At 40.9% G+C, this 24366-nt stretch overlaps 1 protein-coding gene across 2 annotated transcripts in view; it reads right to left on the reverse strand.

Annotated features, from left to right (window-relative positions):
- Positions 1–7258: 7258 nt before the first annotated feature.
- Positions 7259–24366, reverse strand: part of dpy19l3 (dpy-19 like C-mannosyltransferase 3) — a 60405-nt gene continuing 43297 nt past the window's right edge. For both annotated transcript variants that reach the window (XM_083999099.1, XM_083999098.1), the window contains exons 17-19: positions 17789–17921; positions 10872–11030; positions 7259–7547 (exon numbers count right to left, since the gene is read on the reverse strand). In XM_083999099.1, the coding sequence (XP_083855225.1) occupies positions 7347–7547; positions 10872–11030; positions 17789–17921 (493 nt within the window). In that variant the 3' untranslated portion in view covers positions 7259–7346. The remainder of the gene's footprint in view (positions 7548–10871; positions 11031–17788; positions 17922–24366) is intronic.

Genomic DNA, 24366 nt, shown 5'->3' on the forward strand with positions numbered 1-24366 from the left:
CTGACTGACAAGAGAGACTCGCTCCACACCCTGCATTTGCTGACGAAAGGTGTTGTATTTACCAGACGACGAGCCCCATCAGTCAACGTGGTGGACTAACAGACAGATCAGTGTCCCTGTGAGAAGAGCCTGTCGCTCTGCGCTCCCTCTACCTTGGATTTTTGTCAGGAGCAGACATTATCAAACCTGCCAGTCAGGTTAAAGGGTTTAGAACGTAACTCTCCACCCAGGCTACTCATCATGATGGAGCTTAGCTTCACTGTCAGAAAAATCAGTTCCAGTCACAGCCAGTAAAAAAACTAAATTTCCTCGATTTTGTAACACACATGCTCTGGATGAGTGTCAGCTGAAGGCCTAAAATGTGAAATGTGAAATATGAAACAGTTGGACAGTTTTTTTTTTATTTCTCTTTCTGTTTTTTTACACCTGAGGAAACCTACACAACATGAAATGTATTTTTAGCACCTTGGCACTGAATTAAATCTTTGTAATCAACAAAGAACTATCGATATCACCCTGCGCTGTTACCTGACAAGACAGTGAAGATGAGTGGGATCATTCTGAGTAGCCCATGTAATAGTTTGGATTTTCAGTATATTGTGGACACATAGTGTTCTCGCTGCCTAGCTGTACACAGCTTCTGTCAATGTTCGTATGAGTTAAAAAGTGCTTCAACCATCATTGGGTTGCAGGGTGAGGGTTTTTCTTTTTGTTTGTTTGTTTTTTGTTTTTTTGTTTTTGTTTTCTCTGGTAATGTGGTTGAGTAATTCTGTATTGGTTGGATGTTTCAAGTTTCAATGCTCCGTGGGTTGTGAGACATCAAGCTTTCTACTTACTACTGCACCCTCATCTTTATTTGATTTCCTATTCGCATTCACGCGTCTCCGCTGCTCATTCTTCCTCACCCGAGGGAGGGCGCACAAAAAAAAAGGAAAAAAGAAATTTGACGACTTTGTAATAAAGAAATAGGAGTGGACATGCGAACTGCGGGAGGGAGGAAATACGTGCTCTGTTGCTCTGTTCGACGCAGGCAGTTCCTCAGGCATACCAAATGTGGCGGCTGCTACAGACTATTTTAACAGATGAATGCTCAGTAGAATACAAACAATGTCAAATGGCTTTCCAAGGTGACTACTCAATAAAAACAACTGGGAGGAGAAGGAGGAGGAGGATAAAGGACATTTATAATGATTATATGTATATAGTCCAGAGCTGGTATACCTGTGCCATCGCCGCTCAAACATCTCTCCATTGTCTCTTTGCTAAATTACCACAAACTCATGGCTGAAACTGTGTTATAATTGTGATAGTGGGGAAATGGACTGATAGAAAATTGCAGGAAAATAATAATGCTGCAGTTATTATCCAAGCTGTGAATTGTCATCACAGTGGCAAGTGTCACTCCCCCCACCCCCCACCCCCTCTCAACACCTCAAAAAACAGAGACTGCCTGCAGTTGTGGAAGCGGTGAGAACAATTTGTCTAAAAAAGAACAAAAAGGCAAAGAACAATAATAAAACAGCAAAAGGGAAGAGGAGTGCTGAGCCTGAAAAGGACCTGTTCCTTTCACCTTTGATAAAAAGAGATGATTACAGGGTAGAGGGTTGAATCAGAGAGCGAATGCAAAGAGGGGGTAGAGAGGAACCATCTTAACAAGTGCCTGCCTCTGTGGTGAAACGTGCCACCAGTGCACCACGGAGCTCAGCAGCTCCGCAGGGAGCTGTAGAGAGGGGAGAGATGCTGGAAGAAATAGTTTTCTGCAGAAACGGTTTGTTGCACAACAAACAGCATAAATACACAAGTCATGCCCCCCACCCCCACCCCTCCTTCTCATTCATGCTGCCTTTCTTCCTCCAAGCCTCCAAAAGAAACAAAAAACAAACAAACAACAACAACAAAAAGCCAACCTGGCTTCTCCCAGCATTTCAGGCGCTGTATTCTGCAGGGAGTAGCAGCAGCACTCTTTTTTTTTTTTTTGTCTTCACATTGGCAGAGCCGAGTCTGTCGACAGAGCCGAGCCCGTCAGGGAGGGGGGAGCATTTAGAGGGTAGGAATGTGTGAAAACACGTCAGGCCACTAATCCTAATAGGAGCTGATGGCTTGCCGTCATGCTGGAAAAAACCAAAGGATTGCGGGCACTTTCGAAAAAAGTCAACAGAGGAGTTGATTCCCAAGATTGTGGCTTTCCAGAAACACGCTATTTTGTGGAAAGCCGAGGCAACAATGTGGCTTTTTAAAAAATAAGAGACTTGGCAGTCCGGGGAGGGTGCAGTACACTGAGGGATGATGCCTGATAGGCTTTTTTTTTTTTATAGACATTTGGGGATTTCCTAGCTCGGGATGTTTTTTATTCTCCTGTAGAGAGAGGCCGTGGCTGAGCCGCCGCGCAGAGTGGCGGAGGATGAAGTCGCTTCATGCTTCACTTCTCTCTCTGCAGCTGTAAGGGAGCAGCAACTCACTTCCCATCACCGTTCATTTGAACCATAAAAACAGCTTCTTAAATGTTGTGTTCTGGGTGCAGATATGTTGTGAACAAAGTTAATGTTTTTACCTCATTTGTAAATACAGAGATAGATTAATTACGATTACTGCTTTTTGCCAAGAAAAAGCACCATAGGTTTAAAATGTGCAGCTTCTGAGAAAAAAGAAAAAGAAAAATCTAACTGAACATATCTTTTTTTATCATCATGGTGGTGATGAGCTCTGGACAGTTATGTAAGTGTTTTGTATTTTGCTTTGATCTTTTTTTTCTCCTCAATAAATTCATTTATTTGCACCAGTGACTGAGCTGAATCGTGGCTGTCTTTAAAAAGAGACTGAAAGACTGAAAGACATGGAAAATGATAATCATAATGATCAACACAGAAATTGCATTGTTGAAAAAAAAAAAACATTTTATTGATCATACAGCCATTGAACATGGATGTGTCTTATAACTAATAACTACCATTGGAAAATATTTCAACTCAGTTTGGGTATCTCACACTTTACTTCCACTAATAAATGGTTTGGAAACTTTTTTTTATTTTTTCCAGAGTAAACATTTTGATTTCTGATATGAAAAATGTCCAGTGGTAAAAAACCCAGTTGTACAACATGAGCTCAGTGGAGTTGTAGAAAAAGAAACAGCAGAGCAAAATGGTGAAAATGGCCGTAGGCACTCACAAACATCACAAGTCCTCTGTGAAATAAACCCAGAAGTAGATGCTCTACACTACTGACAGATTTGAAACTACCTGTGCTGAGGATGAGGAGACTCATGCTGCTCTTCATTAGTTATGCAGCTTTTAAGGTTCATCACTTCCCTATCCTTCTGAAGTACCAATATACACTGTACCTTCATTACACATTATTTAGATCTTCAAACTCTATGTCACATTCATATAGTTGTTTTAAACATGGCACTGGTTCAGGGAAAAGGATTTGTACAGACTCTTCTAGAGGATGCTGATTGGTTTTGTTTTCAGACTGGCATGCACAGCAAAAGTGCAGTTCATCATCAATAAAAATGATCTTTAATTTTTAAATCTAAATTAATCTTTAACTCGAGCTTCAGCAGCAACATGGTCAAAAAGACAATTTGAATGGCAACTTTGAACATTGATGTGTTGAGCAACAAATGCTGACGATGGAAAAAACAAAATACACACGTTCTGTACTTTTTGTGTAGCGCCTCTTTAGATGGTCTTGGCCTCCCCACAGAGGCTTCACTTCAGCCCCACCCGACATCTTTGGAAAGAGCTCGAAAAGCATCAGAGAGCCCCGGCCTTATCACCTTACATCAGTGTGTAACTTCACAAATCCCTCAAGCCAGGTCCCACAATCTGTTGGAAAGCCTTCCCAGAGGAGTGAAGAGTTTGAAAAGGTCTAGTTCAGGGCAATAAGAAATCTCTCTCTCCTTCTTTCAAAATCTATTCTTTTCCCAAGTAAAAATATGAATTCAAGTAGCTGCATTTGTTTCTACTAGTAGCTGCATTTGTTTCTACTAGTTCTTCAAAATGAGGCTAAATGGAGTGTTGAGCTCCATTTTATATGTCCGCACGAGTTAATGGCTTTCTCAGTCTCCTTTTCATTACGAAAACCATAGGCAGACACTGCACCTCCGAATGAACTACTAATCCCAATATGTATGGAAATTAACAATGCAGAAAAAAGTATTACATTGGTACATTCTTATTAGGCAAACATAATAGAATCACTTCGTTCTGAAATAAAGCAATCAGAGATCTCCTAAATTAAACATCCAATGCGAAGGCGGGAGTGAGGGTGGGGGGGGTGGAGGGTGGTAAGGTGGGGGCAAGCAGCGCGGTTTCAGCACTGATCCGATTGGTATGCATTACAATGAGGCTGCACGGTTAACGAACAACACGTCGTCAAAAGCCCCACAACAACTGTGTGCAGGGGTGTTGTTCATGCATCTGCGAGAGCGGGGATTATCAAAGACAGAGGTCCTTATTAACAAGTGTACAAATATAGGCCAACTGAGATGAGGGAGAGAAAAGAAAATGTGTGTGTGTGTGTTTTTTTTCATGTGTGTCATGCCCACATCACGGCTCATTGTAGCAGGCAACTCTGACTGGCTAATCAATAATTATCGACACAGGCTGCAGCCTTTCAATCACCTCCTCTGCTGCTTTGCTCTCCCTTTGGTTCAAAAGAAGGAAAAGAAAATGAGGGAGAGGTTCAGATCATTGTGAATCCATGTTTTGATGCGTTCTCATCTCTCCTCTGCTGTTGTTTAAACATGAGCTTCTTCCACCCACCCCCACCCCCCTCCTCACTACTCCTCATCCTCCCCACGTTCTTTTCTACCCACAAAGCCTCAGTTTGATATGCAAGTATTGGCCCTCACTCTCTCACAAACTATTTTGGATTGCGGCGGGGAATCAGCGTCGTTGTTAGCCTACTGCAATTTCCTCGGCACTTACATTATTCATGTGTGTTTGTGGCTGTATGTGTGAGTGTGTGAGGGGGAGAGAGAGACAGGGAGAGTGTGTGCGTGTGTGTGTGTGTGAGAGAGAGAGAGAGAGAGAGAAAGAGAGAATAGAGAATGAAGGTTGAGGCTGCTGTTGATGAGAATCATAGCCAACAAAAAGAAAAACATGACAGCAATCACAACAACAACACTGTCACGAATATCACTTAGTACCAGATTTGACCTCAGCTTTACAGCAAAAACACATTTAGGCAGAGGTGGAACCCCTTTTCCACTCGGACAGGGAATCAAAAGCAACCAAATTATTTCCATCTTTCTTTTCGGGGGATAACTGATAACATCGATCACTGCATAGCCAAATGTGCTTTGGCATTAAAGTGACAAGCTAATGGTCAAACTTATTGCAACAGATCCTGTTGAAGAGTGAGAACACAACTCTGCAACTTTCTCTCCTTTTTAAAGGGCCAGTGTGTCGGATTCAGGGCCATTTAGTGGTTAAGAGGCAGCAACCAACTGAGTACCACTACCCTGAAACATGAAACGCCCTCTCTCAAATCAGCGTTTTGGGCTAATGTAGAAACATGGCGCCGTTTCTAAGCTAACGATTTGTAGTTGGGGTGAATGTTTTCCAGCCCCCTAATTTCTGCACACTGGTCCTTTAAACTCCAACAGCTGGAAATATACCACAGGGACACACAGGACACAACAACACAGTCAAGCTTTAGTAGAGTAATGTGCTTTTTTTGTTTTCTTTAGAAACTCATATATGAAAATACTTGTCTGGATTAAGCATTAAAGTGAATCTCCGACCAAAGAAATATTAGATTAGAGTTGGATCTGTCTAATTTTTTAAAGACTGCGTGATATGGTTGACAGATCTGAAAAAGCTGGTGAATGGACCTTGAGATGGCATTGTCCTGTCGACTTTTGAATTTTGATGCTAAATATTTGAATGAACACAAGAAAGCAGGCAGAAAGTGCTGTGGATAAAATCATAAAGGCTGTGACACACCAGAAAGTTTGGTTTTTCTGTAATAAATTAATTTACAATCAACATGAACAGTGGATTCACTTGCTACAGTAAATCCATGTACATTTTGTACCCTGACCAACAAGTTGTCTTGACAATACAGGTAGAGGACAAACCTACAGTATAACTCTGGTCCTGGTGATATGTTTTTAAACAAATTGTGTTAATGTCTAGTCTCATTAGTGACTGAGCTGAACAGGAAGTTAGCATGTTTATTATGTTTTCTCTCCTCTTCAATAAAACTCCCATGTTGAATGGAATTCAGATCAATCCCAGGAACAAAGAAGCCACATGACACAGTGCTGAGAAAACAGACAGAAACTGTTATGGATTCACACTGAGATGTTCGGAGCTGGTTTGTTAGCGGTTAGTTCGCTAGCAACACAAGTTCATCAATGAGCCCTAGCCCAAGCTCCCAGAACCGGGCATTATGCAAACACACTTGCGGCCACTTTCTGGTGAGACCAGGCCTTCACAGTCAGAACTTTCTTTCTTAGTTAATTTCAGTTCTTCCTTGGTTTTAGTTTCAAATTTGAGTATTTAGAAAGAGTTCATTTTTAGTCAACCTAGCGGTTGACACGCACATTCAAAAACTGGCAGTTTACCACAGTTGCAAGGCTTATTTTAATCCAGATGTCTATTTATACCTATCTCTTAAGAAGTGACAGTCAGAACTGCATTGGCAACTTGCACTTTCAAAAATAATGTATTATGTTAATAAAAGCAAAAAATGTGAATTAGGGTGTTGGGTTCCAAAAGCCAGCTAAATTTATTTCTGTCCCTATTTAGTTTTGTAAAGAAGGACCCAACAGTAAATACTGTATGTAATATACTGTGTTCAAAGCAAAACTAAAATACCAGATTTGATAAAGGATTTTCATGGACTCTGATCCTATGCTAGATCAAGATAAATGCCCCCCGCCCCCCAAGTCAACTCTGGATGAACAAAACAATAATATTTCTAACTACTTAGAAGAAGTAGGCTAATCAATAGTGTTTTGGTCATTTCACGATGCTCTGTGCAGAAATGACAATTAAGTCAAATTAAACTAAGCTTGTAGGTGTAGCTTGTGGCGTTCAGACCCCTGAGGAGAGCAGGTGGACAGATGGAAACAGAACAACCCAAAGCAGGACTCGTACAGGTGCTCTCACACCTCTTTAACTAAAAGGGTACTGCCCCAAGCTTGAACCGGCTTTGCTGCTCGAACGCCACAGTTCACAGACCCATGTGTTAAAAAAATAACAGGCATGATCACAGCTAGCCACAACGCAGGGAGGAGACGGAGGAAAGGTCAGGATTCAGTGCTTTTATCTTCTTCTTCTCCTGCATCTCTCTCCCCTTCGGCCTCCGACAGGGTTTTCCTTCCAGCCGTGCTCCAGCTACTGAGTCGCACTGGGCTCTGAGTTCTTGCTGCTTTTCTTGCGTTTCTTCTTGACCCGGTACACGTGGAAGGTTTTGTTTTGGAATGTTCTGGTGAACAGAGCAGTGTAAGCCACTGCGTCCGTCTTGATGGTCTCGCAAAATCGTGGATGGGAGGCGGGGATGAGGTCCGGGTCGTTCTCCCCAGGTCCATCCATGATCTGATGGTATGGAGAAACATCAACAGTGAGAAAAATGGCAACAAGTTGAGGCTACATTTGTAAAGAGACTGTGTGTTCATCAATACATTGTGTTGACATATCAGAAAATCCCATCAACAGACTGACACCCTGTAGCCCTTATACTGTACGGTTACAGCTTTGTCCACCAGTTCATTGTCTATTTCTCACTGTCTCTCCACAATAAAGACCAAAACGAGCTCTCACAGCCTCTGATTTCACCCTGTGTTCCTGCCAACCCCATCCAGCAGAGACTCTGCCTCAATTTTAAAGTTATTTTGATGCCTTTGTGGATTGTAGATAGTGGACAGTGAAGAGAGACAGGCCAGCAGTTAAGAGTCCTACTGACAGAGTGGGAGAGTTGAGCCAGAACTTACTGCCTAGAACTCGTCATGTTGCCTGCACCCTAATCACTCAGCTATCGGCCTGGCCTTGTAACATTTTTATTATTATTGTTACAATAATAAAACTTCTGAGAGTAGTTTTACTCACCTTGGCACATTATAACACAATGTAAAGATTCTGAACTGAATGTAGGAAAGAAGTAAAACTTCAAAACATTCAGCTACTCACTTGTGAATCTCAACAAAACTAGCAGTGAATAGTGTTTTTCTTCGAGATTTATCAAAAATGAAACTTGTTTGGTGCAAACTAAGAACTTAAGAATGAATAAAAGAGATGCTCTTCATCAGTGTTAAAGTATTTTTTTCTTTGAGCAAGAACAAAACAACCAACCAACCAAACCTGTTTTAACATTGGCAGTCATACTGTAGTTCAGCAAACTTTATATCAATGTGACTGTGGCTGCTTATCTTTCCAGGATCAAACCACAATTTTATTTTGAGAAGTCAGAAACTGTTTGAGTTATTATGTTTTTAGCTACAACTACCACCTCAACAGAAGAACCTCAAAGTAAAAACATAAAATGTGTAGAGACAAGTCAAATTCTTTTCAATTTATTCAAGTCAATAATTTGCACCCCTGTTGTTTGAACACAGGCGCAGCAGCGGGAGAGAATTTTGATATTTTCTTGGTTTGAACTTTGATATACATTCCAGGTTAGTGAAGAAGATTCTTGTAAAATGTTGTGTAATAAAAGTTTGAAGACTATCTTTTAGCTATAGGCCCATCCCTCTGAAGGCTCACAGGGGGCTGGAGCCGATCCCAGCTGACCCTGGGCAAGAGGTGCTCACATTCACACCCACTGGAAGGTTAGTCTTTAATTTATCTAGCCTGCATTATATCATTGGACTGTAGCGGGAAACGAAAAACCTGGTGAAAACCTACACAGGCATGAGGAGAACTGGGGTTCAAACCCAAATCCTTCTCACCACTACACCATGGCACCACCATGTGTAGTTTGAAGTTTTGTTATTAAAAAAGGCAGCTCATAATCTGTGGTACCAGTAACTTAAAGACAAGTCAGGTTTTTATATAATTCTAAAAGTTCAGCACCCATGTCCTCCCCATTACTCCAGAGATACATGGTCCTGTTTACTTCTAGCGCGTAAGGAAGGAAGGAAGGAAGGAAGTGAGTAAGTAAGGAAGAAAGTAAGGAAGGAGGCAAGAATTAAAGGGACATTGTGTAACTTCTCCTGTTATCTATTCACGAAAATCGATTATTTTATTTTTTCAGATGTAATTTTAGTCACAGAAGTTGAGAGAAAGCCGGTAAAACGTGGGTCAGGTAAACAATACGACATCGCCATGACAACATATTGTCACGTGTATTGTTTTGCCTCGTGCTGATGGACCACTTGTTTACATAGAGGCTTGTTTATGCCGTTACGTGCAGTGGCTGTCGTCCGTCTGCCGTCTGCCCAATTTCACGTGAACGCAACATGAAAAATACGATTGAGTTGCTTGCGATATACAACCGCAACGCTAGATGGGAGTAATTCCTACACAATGTACCTTTAAGTAAGGAACTAGGAAGAAAAGTAAGTAGGGAAGGAAGGAAGGCAGTAAGGAGGTTGAGTGAGCAAGGAAGGAAGTAATGTACAGTAGATAGCCTATGTAAGTAAGTATGGAAGGGAGTAAGGAAGTAAGGATAGAAGGAAGGAGGGAAGGCAGCATTGAAGTAAGAAAGAAAGAAAGAAAGAAAGAAAGAAAGAAATAGAGACGTGTGCCCAGCATTGCTTCAATAAAGCTGTCTAGATGACAGGTGTGGTGTATGCTGTGTGTGACATTTACGCCGTCACAAACACACATCAACCCAGTGTTTCATGTGTCTTACACCACACTGAGCCAGACAGCCAGATTGAAGCTTGTCTCGCCTCTGGTAATCCAAATAGCCAGTGCAAGGCATCCGACATCAAAATAAGGGGAGACGAAGGGGGTTTGAAGGGGGGTGAGGGAGGTGAGAGGAATGAAAGAGGGAGAGGGCAACAGCAAGAAAGTGAGAGACAGTGAGAAGTGAGAGTATTGATCTTTAGACGCTGACAGGTTTCACCCAGTCACAGAGTCTGGCAGAAGGGGCGGCACAGGAGGCCACACACACACACACACACACACACACACACACACACACACACACACACACACACACACACACACACACATTTTGTACAGCTGTCTTTGTAGTGCTGACCGATAAAGTGTTTTCATCATCATCACGATATGAAGCACGTGCAATAAACACACTGTAAAACAGCTGACTAGAAATATATAATGTTACATACAGGCCATGCAGTCACACTGGGTTTACAGGGAAGGTAGAGCGTCTGGGTCAAATTAACCGTAAATAAAATCTCTGGTGTGTTTTTGTGTTGCACAGCAGCAACTGTTAACTGGAGCTGGCAACAAGTATCTCTGAGTGTGATCACAACCTTTGAAAGTACATGATTGACATCTTTCATTACACCAACTGCTTAACAGGATTTAAATATGTACAGAATTTGCATTTGCAACTTCTTCTTCCACCACACTTTACTTGTTTTACAGCAGCATGGAAACAGGAAACTGTCGTGAGCAAACTAAAAGGCAAAGTTTCTCTGTCAGTGACTGCAGCACATACACTTGTGTGAAGCTGTAAGTACGGCCTGAGACAGACACTGTTTATTTATCACAAGACATGTCACCATTGCAGTGTTATTGCACACTGCAGACTGTCCTCATACCATGGAGGCCTATAGCGGGGGCTTGTCATTGATTGACATAACGCATTCCCATCCTGCAAAAATGTTAAACCCCACAAGTTTAGTCTCCACATGTCCCTCCAAGCAGCTTCTCTTTCTGAACTTACATTAATAAAGGAAAACAAACACACACAGTCATAGTGAATCATGTTGAATAAATGCCACCCACATGTCCGTTGGCCAGATCGAGCAGGTCCCGCAGTCTGCAGCCCCTCCTGTGCCTCCGCTCGTAACAGATGCTGTTTTCCAGCACCACGTAGTCGGCCCCGACAGCCTTCAGTATGTCATAGACTTCCTCTGGGGAGCGCTGGGCGTACACCTGATACACCTGCACACACACATACACAGAAAGAATACAAGTGGATTTAATTAGGTTTGTATGCATTTTCGTGATTCCTTTTTCTGCCTATAGCTCATCTGGCTTCATAATTTAACAGCATATTGTAGGAAGGAGAAAACTTCTCTCCTGGAACTCAATTACCGGGCACATTTACTTTGAATTAGACTTCTGATGAAAGTTGGTTTGATTCAATTATAACATGCTTACAGGAAAAACTCTGAATGAAAACAATTAGAAGTGAAATAAAATCAGAGGGAGAACAAAAACAAAAGTGTTAACCACAGCGGCTTCTCAGCGTCTCAGCTTTTCTAAAATCTGTCATGGTCCATCTTCTCTGTGAAACGAATGAAATACAACTTTTGACCAATTTCACACTACAGCAGGTTTAAATGGACAAATTACGTAAGGCGCTAGTACAGAATTTAGGAACAGAATTTTCTCCTGCAGATGTTTATCAGGGATAAAACGCAGCACAGTAGTCTTTCAATGTTTTGTTTTTTCTGTTGAAATGAGTAGCTGATTAGTGACAATCAAAGTAGCTCCAGTGACAACGCCTTGGCTGTGAATAAATGGGAAGTTTAAGGACATCTGTGGCGTCGGCTCTAGTTTAGTAGTTCGGGGAGCTACTAACTGAGGATGGGTGATTTATTTAGAATTTCTGTTTCATGTCGCTGCTACAGGAAAATACTGTTCAGCAATACGGAGAGTTTACAGTCACATCATTGCAAGGCTGCACCGATGCTAATGTGCTCATGTTCAGCCACCTAGTGCTGCGATTTTCAAAAAGCCATGGCCCTCACACAGTGTGACTGTGCAGCTCAGTGTGCTCTAAAAAGTGTCTTGGACCATAAATGTCCACTAATAATATTTTAATAGTTGTAGTGAGACTACACACCCACTAGAGAACCAAATGTGTATTAATCAGCCTCCGAACATACTTCCTAGTGAAAGCACTATTTCATCCTGTTTGAGTTTCCCTGGCTATTTAAGGACGTTATGTAACCTTCTCAAAAATGAAACAACATATTTCCATGGAAACCATGAATTTGGAGCTGAGTCTTATGGACCTTGTAGATGCTTGTAGAAATGCTTACAGTTTTTTGGACAAGCCACGCTCATCCAGGGCCTGTTTGTGTAGTCGTTCCAAAGTTTACACAAAGATAAAATGTTGTTCTCAGTTCGGCATATATATTATACAGTATGCTTCCTGGGAATGTGAATTAGGAGCATAAAACACATAGGTGATAAGAAAAGCTCTGTTCTTGGCCTACTAATGAATTATTTTGTAGCGAAACACAAATTAAGCTGAGACTTAAGCCCTTCAATAACACACACACACACACACACACACACACACACACACACACACACACACACACACACACACACACACACACACACACACACACAGAGCCTAGAAGGTTTGTACCAGTGTCGTGGATCATTAATGAGCTCTACACTAAGCTCCGGCCTCGCCAGCGGCTCAGCATGGCCGACTTCCCACTGGGAGGCAAAACATAGGCTCAGCTACGCGAGAAATGACCCACACATTACTTCCTGCTTGTTGTGTAGAAGACACACACACAGAAAGAGAAGCAGAAACGGATAACACCAACAGTTCTATGTTTATAGCATATCTGAGCCTGGATACGTTTTTGCAATCATTTCTTTGGTGTCAAGTTTTCCATTTCACAGTCAACAGTCAACACACAGTAATGGACATCACTGACGACAGCCATGGGAAGGCCAGGGGGAAGAAAAAGACACGATGCAGAGAGAATTCACACGAACAAAGACAAATCGAATTTGAGTAAAAAAAAAATGTTTACACCGAGAGTAATGTCAGTAAATTGGTAAAACAATCTGTAGAAACATAGCATCTACTCAGCTTGTTTTGAAAAGTGGTTCCCTCCATTAATGACAGCGAAAACCCTCTGCATCCGCTTTACATTACATATATTATGAAGGCACTCAAGTGCAAGCGCCACCGTTCACCGCTCCTTTACTGGAACTCGGCATTTTTTAGGCTCCATTTTTCCTGTATTACCACTCAACCTGACTTAATGGATGCCCCTTGTTCTCACTGAATCTCCTGATCTTATATTCATTCACACAATCACTGCAGGTCACTGGCCCCATCTACAGACAATTCCCTGGTCTCTCACGCAAGACATTAGCACAGAGCTGAGTGAGACGGATGGGTGAGGTTAGCTGCGATTGTACAGTACGTGATTTTCTCTGTGCAGGAAAAATAAGCGGCTACCAGCTGAGCAGCAGCAGGTTCAGGAAAAAAGCCATAACATTCAGATTGATTCAATCCCTATAATATCTTCTCGACAACAAAAAGAAAATTAAAGGTCAAATAATGTTGAATAGCACTTAAACAATGTTACAGTGCTGTGACGGTGCGTCTGACATTTCAGTTTTCAGTGTCACTGCTTATTTTTTAAGACCTTGGGGGGTAATATGAATCATGTAAACAAATGAACAAATGCATCAGCTTTTTTAGTTAAATTTAAGATTGAAAATGTTCTTTGGAAAAAAGCCTATCACCTGCATCTTATGGACAGTATGTCATCATAATAAGAGATGATGACACACTCTCCTAGCTCTTTAAACCACTGCCAAACTGAATAAAGTATGACAAAAAGGCAGTGAAGGCTGCTGCTTGATTGTATTTTACAACACAAAGTGATATCTGGAGGCAGCATAGTTGCAACAAAGTCAATAGGGAAACAGAAATGGAGACAAACTAAATACATTTGCTCTGGGCGCCTCAAACACAGACAGAGCCCGGGTCTGTCCTCTTGAGCTGGAAATGTTTCAACTTGAACAGTGAAAATTTCCCTGAGTCCCAGTGACACCGTGACTGCTGACGGCAGCAGAGAGGAGAGCGCCTGGAAGACAATAAGAGAAAGTAGTGACGGTGCTGGAAACTCTGGCAGTGGAGAGATGTCTCACATCAGCCGTGAAGCTGGGAGACTTGTCCATTGATTACTTGACGATTGCGGCCAAACATAAAGATGTCAAAATAGATCAACAGATGAATGCACGTTTCGCTCTCCTCCTACTCAACCGGGTCACATGATAAAAATGAAGAGTTTTCAGCTCTGTGATACAAATCACCTCATTTTGCATAGTCGCATGCTGTCCCAGAGACTACATCATCAAAAATCAATTTATACATGCAAACATTTGATTGGCTGAAAGGTAGGGGACTGCGTCATGCACAGAGGAGACGAGAGTGGATACGTTACAGCAGTAAGTTAATTGTTAAGTCTGAGGAAGAGCCCCGGCTCGAAACGTTACACACTGTATTTATTTAATATTTTAAATGGGAGTGCAATGGTGTGCGGATCTTTTTGAGTTTTTTGCTTACAGCAGTTAAGTTATCAATGTCAGTCAAGAGACCTCAAGCAAGAATGAAAATGTTGTATTTGAGATCACTCCCTCTCCTCTACTGTCTGAACAGCACACACATCTTAATTATTTCCAGGTTGATGTGCTTTGTATTAAATATGATACCACACAAAACCATCACCAGCTTGACAGTATTAGATTGTGAGTACCGATGAAACACTGGATAAGCAGCATTTCACTGTTGTGCCTGGTCAAGGTGGAGCTTGTTTTCAATGTGGTATCACATTGGTATCACAAGGGAAACTGCAACTGCAACAATGACTGCTTTTTCTCTTTTCCTTTAACAAATAATTTCCACATTAAGTCTTTACATATCACATGTATTTACTTAATGTGATAAACACAAAATACATAAAGCAGCTTTGAAGAGCCATCTTTGTTGGGGAGGGGCAACAGGGTCGTTGTATCGCCAAAAGTGTCGCCCTGCTGTGCCTGCATAATTTTCAGTTTGGTAACCTTACTCGTTGTTAAAATCTGTCCTCGTGTTCTTTATTCTCCATACTTTGAGTCAGATGAACAGCAGTAGCTCACAAAAGCTTTTAATTACCACTGCAAATTTTGTTTAGAGGATTTTTCAAGGTATTTGTGTCTGGTGCCGATTCCCTCTGAGGTTACAAGCAAATAACGATTAAGGGTAATTCCGTCATCAACCTCCTGCCCACTGGTTACAAACCTTCCTGGGATCACCTGAACAGATCTTAAGGGCGCCTGTGAAAGACAGACTTTTCTAAAACCTGCAGAACCCATCACCTTGGAGTCGGCTGTTTAAACACACTCACTGCAACAGACTTGTCTTCAGACAAAAGTCTCCACTACGTGGCACAACACAAAGTTGGTGACTTCATCCACACTTTTCTGGCTCCTGACTCAGTTGATGTACGAATAAATTCGTTTTCATTGCCTCCTAAACAGTTTAGCAGCTGTGAGCAATAAGTTCGCCATAGCTTATTCTCTTCCCCCATTGCCTAACTCCTCCTATTACAAGATTATAAAAATAATAATATGCTTCAGTTTACATATTAATGGTTATCAATCATTGCATTTCCTCTGTGTAAGTGTTCTAGTTGATTAACATCTATAACTGGACCCATTAGTATCCCTGTGTATTCCTTTGAGGCTGGAAATCAATGAAATCGAGAAAGCACTGATATCACTATCAAATTAATTGGATTCTTAATAATCCATTTATCTGTTGTGGAACAGCACCCTTCAACGAGGCCAAACTTCAAACTTCACCTGATACACTGTTTATATTAGAAATATATTTATTATAACTGCTTTGAAGATGAAGCTGGAATAAAGCAGGAATGGACGTCCTGTAATGCAAACATCTGCTTGTATTTTATGAGACATAGCTAGAGCTGCACGAGTGGAACCATAATCTGATAAAAAAAAGAAATAAAAGCCACAAGAAGAGTCACTGCAGTAGGAGGTTAAGAGACTGGACCAATTATAATCTGTCTATCTTAACACCTGAGCGAAATCACACAGCCTCTTAAAAGAGAAAACGCAGCTGGATACAGTCACACCAGGACGACTTCACAATTTCAGAACAGCTTTTAACTTCAAACCAATGTTCACAAATGCAGTTCTTTGCACTCAGTGACAGTAGGAGAAAGAAAACAATAAAGCTAAAGGTGCTGCCTCAACCCATGTATTCAAATGTCATGAGGTAAAAATATTGAATTTTGCATGCTACAAGTACAATTTACTCCAGAAATTGAGAAATTGTAGGTACTTGTAAACCTTTGTGTGATACCAAAAATGTAGTATTGATCTCAAGAATAAATTAGCCTGGTCCCTTAGCGACAAAGAATTACACAAAACACTCTTTTATGCAACAATCAACTCACCTGGAGAATCTACAAAAGAATTATACGAGCATTTTTAGCCACTTCGATCGATCTCATTCATCACAGAACGGTGAGAAATTTTCTCAACTCAATCAATACCACAACAAATGAACATAGCTCTGATTACACCACGAGAAGCTCTGTCTACATAGCTACCAGTCGCTTAATTAACCCAGAACCCACTGCCATATTTAAGGGGCATACTTCAGGCCGTTTGCTCAGTGTGATGCACAATGCCAAAGTGAATTCAATTGTATCAACGCTCCTTTTCTTGGATTGTTTTCAACAGAGCTGCTGGCCCTGCCTTTTTTCTGTCTGGTTTGGTTTGGCAACTTATTTTTCTACCTGGATTAAAACTGTATAGACCTCTTCAGCTGCATCAGTAATTACTGATGCACAACCTCTTCAACTTAAAAGAGACATGGTAGAGTGGCTCCATATCTCCTTTGCTCTCCAGTCTTTTTACTGAACCACTTCCAAACTCTGCAGCTAACATCACCACATTTCACACTGCATCCGTAGAACATCAAGTGTTTGGACAGTCACATCTTCTTCTTCTTTTTAACCCGTACAGCTGGCATTGGCCGTACATCACAAAGTCCATAAAACTTTGTTCCAGATCTCTACCTATTCCTTTTTTTGTGTATTTTCTTTTTACAAACTGCACCCTGGTCTTTCTGTTTTTGAGAACTTCTGTGAAGAGAACTGAACATGGCAGTTCACACACACACTCCTCATCCAATCTGACAGAATTTGAGAGTAAATTCTGTGAAGAATGGGATAAGCTGCCCTCATTCAGGTGTATAAAGTTCACTCTACAAAACACAACTCTTACTACCTACAAGCAAATCACACTACCAGTCAAAAGTTTGGACACACTTTCTCATTCAATTAGAAACTTTCAGTACTTTCTACATTGCAGATTCAAACTGAAGACATCAAAACTATGAAGGAACACATAAGGAATTATGTAGTGAACACAAAAACAAAGCAGAATGTGTTTTATATTTTTAGATTTATTGAAGTAGACACTTTTTGCTTTGATGGCAGCTTTGCAATGAGGTGTGTTCAAACTTGACAGGTAGTGTATATTTATTGTTTCCCTACACCAATGTTTTATTCTGTTCTTGAGGTATATATTTTTTTCTATATCAGATTATGTTGAATAAAAGCTATAAAAACTAACTTGAGTTACTTCATGAAAATACAGAACATTAACAGAGACAGACAAATATCACTCTCACTAGTATTTCTGCTTTCAGAGAAATTCCAAGATTGACAGACCTGCTGTGTTGAGTTACAGTTCCTAAGCTCAACAATTGTCGAGCTGCTCAGGGAATGGCTTTGGCGAATTTTCAACTTAGATGGACAACTGGCATCAAACAGACTTGAATTGAATTTGTTATCTTGCAGCCCCTGCGGTAGTTCCCACACCCCGGTGTATGTTTGACAGTATAGAGAAGCTTACGTTACCTGTCTGGTTCTCTCCCGCAGGTCTTTATCTTCATAATGGGGGTGGTTGGTGAGAACTCTGCCTGTGCACAGCTTGATGCCGGCCAGCAACTGCATGCTCCCTGCAAACACAGCCCGCTTAGGGGTCTTTGTACTGTGGACAAACAGAGAAGGAGGGGAGAGATGAGGATACATTATTCACTGCTATATATGGATTATGTATTGCTTAACAAAGCTTTTGATGAACTGTACAGTATGTTTTACAGCTTTGTGAATTAGTGCTGAAAAGGAGAAAAGAATAAAATGTACTGCAGATGGAAAACTGAGGGGTATTCACAGGTACATTCAGTCATCAAAAAAAGTTTGATTGAATTTCACTTTATTTTCTTGCTTTGTTATTCAGTCCACATGCTTTTTCTTTCTGCATTTACCACAATAATTGGGACATATTGATGCCTTTCAGAAGTTTCTTTCAAAGATGTGGCTTCAAGGACAGTGGCTACCTACCTACATCAGGAGCAAACAGAAAACCCTTTTTTTTTAAACATACAAATTAAATCACAAAGAGAAGGTAAAACATGTGCAGTTGTGTTACATGTGGATTGGAAAAATCTGCAGGGACAAAAACAAGCCTGATGAAGATGTGGTACATTCACAGGTTATATGAATGTGAATGTGTATGCCTGGTATGTGTCGCTTCTTTAATCAAACTTGACCTTGACTGGCCTCTATTATGATAACACACACGCACGCACGCACGCACGCACGCACACACACACACGTTTCATACCTGTAATGTTCACCTAGACTCTAGAGGTCATTTTCAATCTAAAACCATACCTACACACAGGGCACAGGGTGTTGTATTTCTAAGATGACAAAGAACAGTGACACTCGGGTTTCACAACGTTACCACACGATTAAAACGTGGAATGTGGAGACAGGGTTGGGTCACAAAGTTAACACAGACTCAAGCCTGATGGGAAATTGTATCGAAATCTAAATGTCAATATATACTGTGTGTGTGTGTGTCTATATATATATATATATATATAGACACACACACACACAGAATAAAGTATCAGATGGTAAATTCAAACAATCGTTTAAAATTTTCATCTGGCAAACATCTAAAATAATGTTTTTCTCTCGCTGTGCATTGCATAATGGGAAATTTGTCGGGCCTCCTGTTTTAGAAATTGTAACAGTTTTTTCCCATTGCATTGTGGGCTAATTTGAGTCTGTAGGTAAGATAAACATAGCTAACACCAAAACTTGCCCCAACAGAGATGATAGAGAAACAGAGAAAGAGTTGTACGAGCATTGTTTCATCAGACGTTCAGTGTTATTACAGAGTTGGCCATGTACTGTACACTGACAATATAACTTGTATATTAAAACTAAAATAAGATTTACTCATGTTCTTTGACTATAAGCATATCTAGCTTCTGTATTTATACTGAGAAAGTATCAAAGTGCTGGTCCACAGAGGAACACCAGCCATGACCCGAGCCCAGTCCACTCATTCTCACCTTTACCTCAGAGAACCCCGCCATCAACTGTTAGTTTAGACCCAAACAATACTGGCTTTGTATCTCAGTAACTGTTCCTGCACAGATGTTTTGTAGTGACATGAGAGATAAAAGTGCAGCTCAAGTCATTTCAGCAGTGGCCTCAACATTTGCCCAAAGTTGTTGCTGAATGGATGAAAGGAGAGAGAGTTTCTTGTTTTGCTCTTTGTCCCAAAAAGCTGAACACACACACACACAGCACTGCAGAGTTTGTGCGGGGATGTTGTCACAAGTAACATATGTATAAATCATTCTACCCACAGAGGACAGCCAACAGACCTTATGTGTGAAACTGAGCACGTTTGCACATCTTGCAGTGGTGTATGAATGTGTGTTTCATACATGCTGTTGGGCGATGCGTGGGTTGATCTCTTGGTCTCCTGACCTGCAGTAGAAGTGGGTCATTTCCATTTCTGTCTGTCATCTCTGTGTGAGGATGTGAATTTAATCTCCCACTGCATCCAGTGAGAGAACCTCCATCCTTTCCAAGTAGATTTACATTTAATTTCATGTTTAGGTTCTCATATACGAGACAGCACTGGCACACACCCCAATGACGGTATTACTATATAATGACTGTAATTGCAGTAGCTGTTTACAGGTTCATACACTTTTATTTGAAAACATTCATTAGGACCTTTTGCGTAACTTCAGAGAGCACTATTAATGTGAGGAAACATAAAAGGAGAGAAAACTGGTATGGAGGGGAAGCAAATCCCTGATACTAATAATGTTATTATAATATGGTGCAACATCAGCAGCCATATTGGCATTCTTGAGAATTTGTGCATAAAAAGCAAAGGTATAATGAATAACATTAACCTACACTAATCAGTAAATGTCTAAAGAAAGGATCAAATTACTGTCATATAGTTGTTACGCCTTCGCTCTGCAGTTCTCCTCAACTATGTGGAACGTAGGGAACTATTCATGACAACTGTTTGGGGGGTGAATATATTAATGTTCTGCATAACTGAGGGTGTGGCACTTGAATTGGGTGAGCAAATGGATTAGCTGGGTGTTCAGCAGTGTCATTGCAGCAACTTATCTTTATATACAGTAAGTTATGAGTAAAAATATGTAATGTTAAAGAATTAATGCCATGGTGTTGACTTGTGACTTTCCTATTCGTGTTGTGATACAGTATATTATCTGACAAGCAAAACATAACTAGTGGCAATTAGCAGTGACATGATAATAAGCACAGAGAACATTTCCAACAAAATTAGCATGCCAGTAAGACCTACATGGTATCCTGGTAAACCTCCACCAGAGTTTAGAAATTAGAAATTAGAAATACTTTATTTAATCCCCGAGGGGAAATTTAAAATGTCACAGAGCAGCAGCAAGACAATACAGACAACAACACAGATCACAAACACTTTAACACTAATGATGTTTGAACCTGTCAAAAAAAAAAAAAAAAAACACTAAACAAAAGCACCTGCTCTTAAAGCACCTCTTACCTTTCTGGCATTTCACACAGCACTTTGAATTTCTCTTACATTTTAGTGTGCCATCAGCTTATTAATAGCATTTTAACTTCAACAAAGAAAAGCGTAAAATTCCCAAAAAAGGTGAAGTGTTGCTTTATTACATAAGTTGACTTATCCTTCAATAGTACTTACGTCGTACCGTACACTCAACCATGTACAACATTGCCATGGAAATTTGTGATAATATCTGAAAAAACTTTTTAAAGAGTAATGGCAGAATTTTCCTTTAGAGGTGATTAATTTATTACTTGAAGTCACAAAAGAACCTCAGCTATGCTAACACTATGCCATCTTCACACATTTAATAGATGTCTGTTTTGACACAAGCACAAAACTAATTCACATTTACCTTGAAGTTAAAGACTCAGCCAGATCCACCCACACAATGGTCTTTTATTTATTTTGTCTAATTAGATATTCTCTCAACAAAGGCACTTTGTCTGTGAATTCAGACAGAGTTCAGGCATTATTCAGAGAGAAAACGTGATGTAAAAAGATGATTTTTTTAAGCTGCTTTATCGCTACCTTTTTGTGATTATATGTTTACTTTTGGTTGTGGTGGGGAGGGGGGCTGCAGATTGCAGACTGTGAAATATCTAAGTGACTGCTGTTCTGGTAAGTATTTCAGTTTCTTCCAAAGCAGAAGAATTATTAATTTCCTTATTGTCAATGGTTGTACCTGCAAAGAGCCAGGCAGCCACTGTGAAGATACTCATTAGCACAACACTAAATACGACTAAATACCTACAACTCTAACCTTTGTCCAACCCTTTACTTGCCTTAATCAGAACAGATGAATGTCTGGCTTCTATTCAACAATTATATAAACTGGGATATGTTCACATTTGTATGATAAAGGTGAAATGTAATTATCAAGCTGAATGTTTACCTATTTTATTTGTTTCCAAAGTGAAAATACAGAGTAATTGAATTGTTTCTCTTGTGTAGGCGTGAGGTGGTTGTCTGTGGTGCATGGTTGATCTGAAGAGTTTGATTTCTATGATGAAACTATAAAGTTCAGTTGAGCTAACTTACTGGAAAGTTCTCTCGATCACTCAATCTGCACACTCACACACTTGAGTGGAAGTGATGACGACTAATAGTAAGGCTGAGAAAGTAATTGGTAGTAATCCTATAGATGTGCCAAGTTACAGATTTTCTACAGAAGGCTCATGTCTGATTGAAAGCTGTGTAGTTCAATCAAGGACATCTCTCTCTCTCTCTCTCTCTCTCTCTCTCTCTCTCTCTCTCTGAACTGCCTCTAGATGAGTTAGGAGACAGAGAAACGCACACATACTGATCCCAGACGGAGCTGCACTTTCTCCATTTAAGGATGAGGCCAAATCCTGCTAATTTAGACAATTTAAAGAACGGCAAGGAGCAGGATGACAGCCAGTGAGTGAGTCAAAGAAAGCGTAGCAGATGATGTGAGAAGAAAAAAAAGGCTAGGAAACAGTTTCATGTAGAGAGTTGACTAGAATGGAATTTTGCTGAAGGATTGATAGAGATGAACTGTGGCACATGTCTCCTATTATATGGATAAACTAATTTGTTTTATGTAGACAGATGGACACGACGAGAGTGATCTCCAAAACAAGTCAGAATTAGCATGAAACTATAACGACCCAGAAATGAAGACGACGACCATCGAAAATGCTTTCACTGAAATATCTTTGGTTTGAATTGACCCAAAAAATTGAAATCAGTCTGCAAAACTTCCTACAGGATACTTTGTCAAGTTGTTCTGTTGCAAACATGGATAACACATGGTCCTTGTAGAAAGCTGATCTCACCAGACCTATTGAGAGGTGGACTAAACAGAATTAAGGATATCCTCATTAGCTGCTGTGTGATGCTGCCTGTGTGGTTGTGGTAGACTTTCTACCGATCTGATCGGCTATATCAGATCGGCCAATATTTCGCATTTATTGCAATTTGTGTGATCGGCCGTAATGTCTTCCCATAACCAATTCGATCAATGGCGTCATATGACTGGGCAATAAAATGATAACGGTGGTTTATATCAAGTCAATAGGTTTCATTCATCCATGTTTTGACAGACAATACAAATAGCCAATGATAATGAGAGTTGTGCCACGCTTAACCAATCATGTGGCTGGAATAGAGCCACATGATTAGGTTAGGTTACGCACACACAGCAAACAGCCATGCAAGTCAGCAGAGGGACACTGCGGGTAAAAAAAAAAAAAAAAGAGACAGAGAGAGAGGCCCCACATACTCGGGCGTACTCGACTCCGCGGACGTCCGCGCGTACTCGAGGTGGACTCAAATGCGGACCCAAATTGGTCGTCCGCTGGACCCGTCCGCTCAATTTTTATGACCACGCGGAATCTGCATATGCGTACTTGGTGTCACACAATAGACTGCTCGGCGGGAAATCTTCACATCAACCTGTTTTAAATGTGACACCGTACGCTTGACTATGAAACCTCAAATGTCCGTGGACAGTGCGCGTGGAGCCCACACCACTCACAGTACATGCACAGTAAGCCTGACTATGTAAGGGCAGAGAGAGGGAGAGAGAATGAGTGTTGCCTTGAAAGAAAATGTGAAGGAGAACTCAGATGACTGGCTGTGAAAAGATGCGTAGTACATCATGTTGACATGATCGATTGATGAAACTCTGACAAGTAATGCTAAACTTTCACAATGGACACCGGGCAGTTGGAGCGGATCGAGGTCCGGTCGCGTTCACACAACAAACGGACTGTGGCCACGGTGTGGCTGCTGCCCAGAGTGACTATTGTGTTCACGCTGACACAAACGCACCGCACTCGGGCGTACTGTGCCGACCTAGACACTGCCCACCCTTACATTTGACCCAAGACACTGACAGCACTGAGACAGTGATGCATTAACAGGGATTTCTGATCGGTGATCGGCCCCAAAAATCCTGATCGTGGAAAGCCTAGTTGTCACATTATGAAGTGGTAGTTTGTGGACAGATGACTAACAAGGCCGGTAACAAGCGGAAATGTGCAGCACAGGGACACAATGCTTTTGTCACTAGTAATAATACTTCATGACCTCCTCATCTGAGCCTGGTAAATCTGTTCAGCCTCTGCTTTAGAAAGTATCAGGAGATTAATAAAAAACAATGTTAAAATCACATTAACGTTGGCTTCATGATGATCTACACTCCTAATGACATGGCAACTGAATACCCTCACCTTGACCTCTCATCGTGTCTTGCACCAGTCCCTTACATTCCTGGTGATGCAGTAGCATGAATTATTGCTTTACTTTTTCACTGCTTAAAATCATGAGATGATGACTGCACTAGTTCAACTGCCCCGTGATTCTCCTCCTCCCAAGTCCAAATGTAACCTCTGATTCTATGAGCCGTGTCTTTTAAGCTGAAAACAACATTGATAGGATTTTAAGTTCATTTAAGAAACCTTTTTAAGAGGTTTGACAGGAAAACTGCAGCTCTTTTTCCCTCTTTAGTAGAAGTGCCTTTCTGAGCGCAAAGAGCAAATTAAAATATGGCGCCACCACATCGACATAACAT

The sequence above is a fragment of the Trachurus trachurus genome (genome assembly GCF_905171665.1).
Source record: "Trachurus trachurus genome assembly, chromosome: 3".
Taxonomy (NCBI): Eukaryota; Metazoa; Chordata; class Actinopteri; order Carangiformes; family Carangidae; genus Trachurus; species Trachurus trachurus.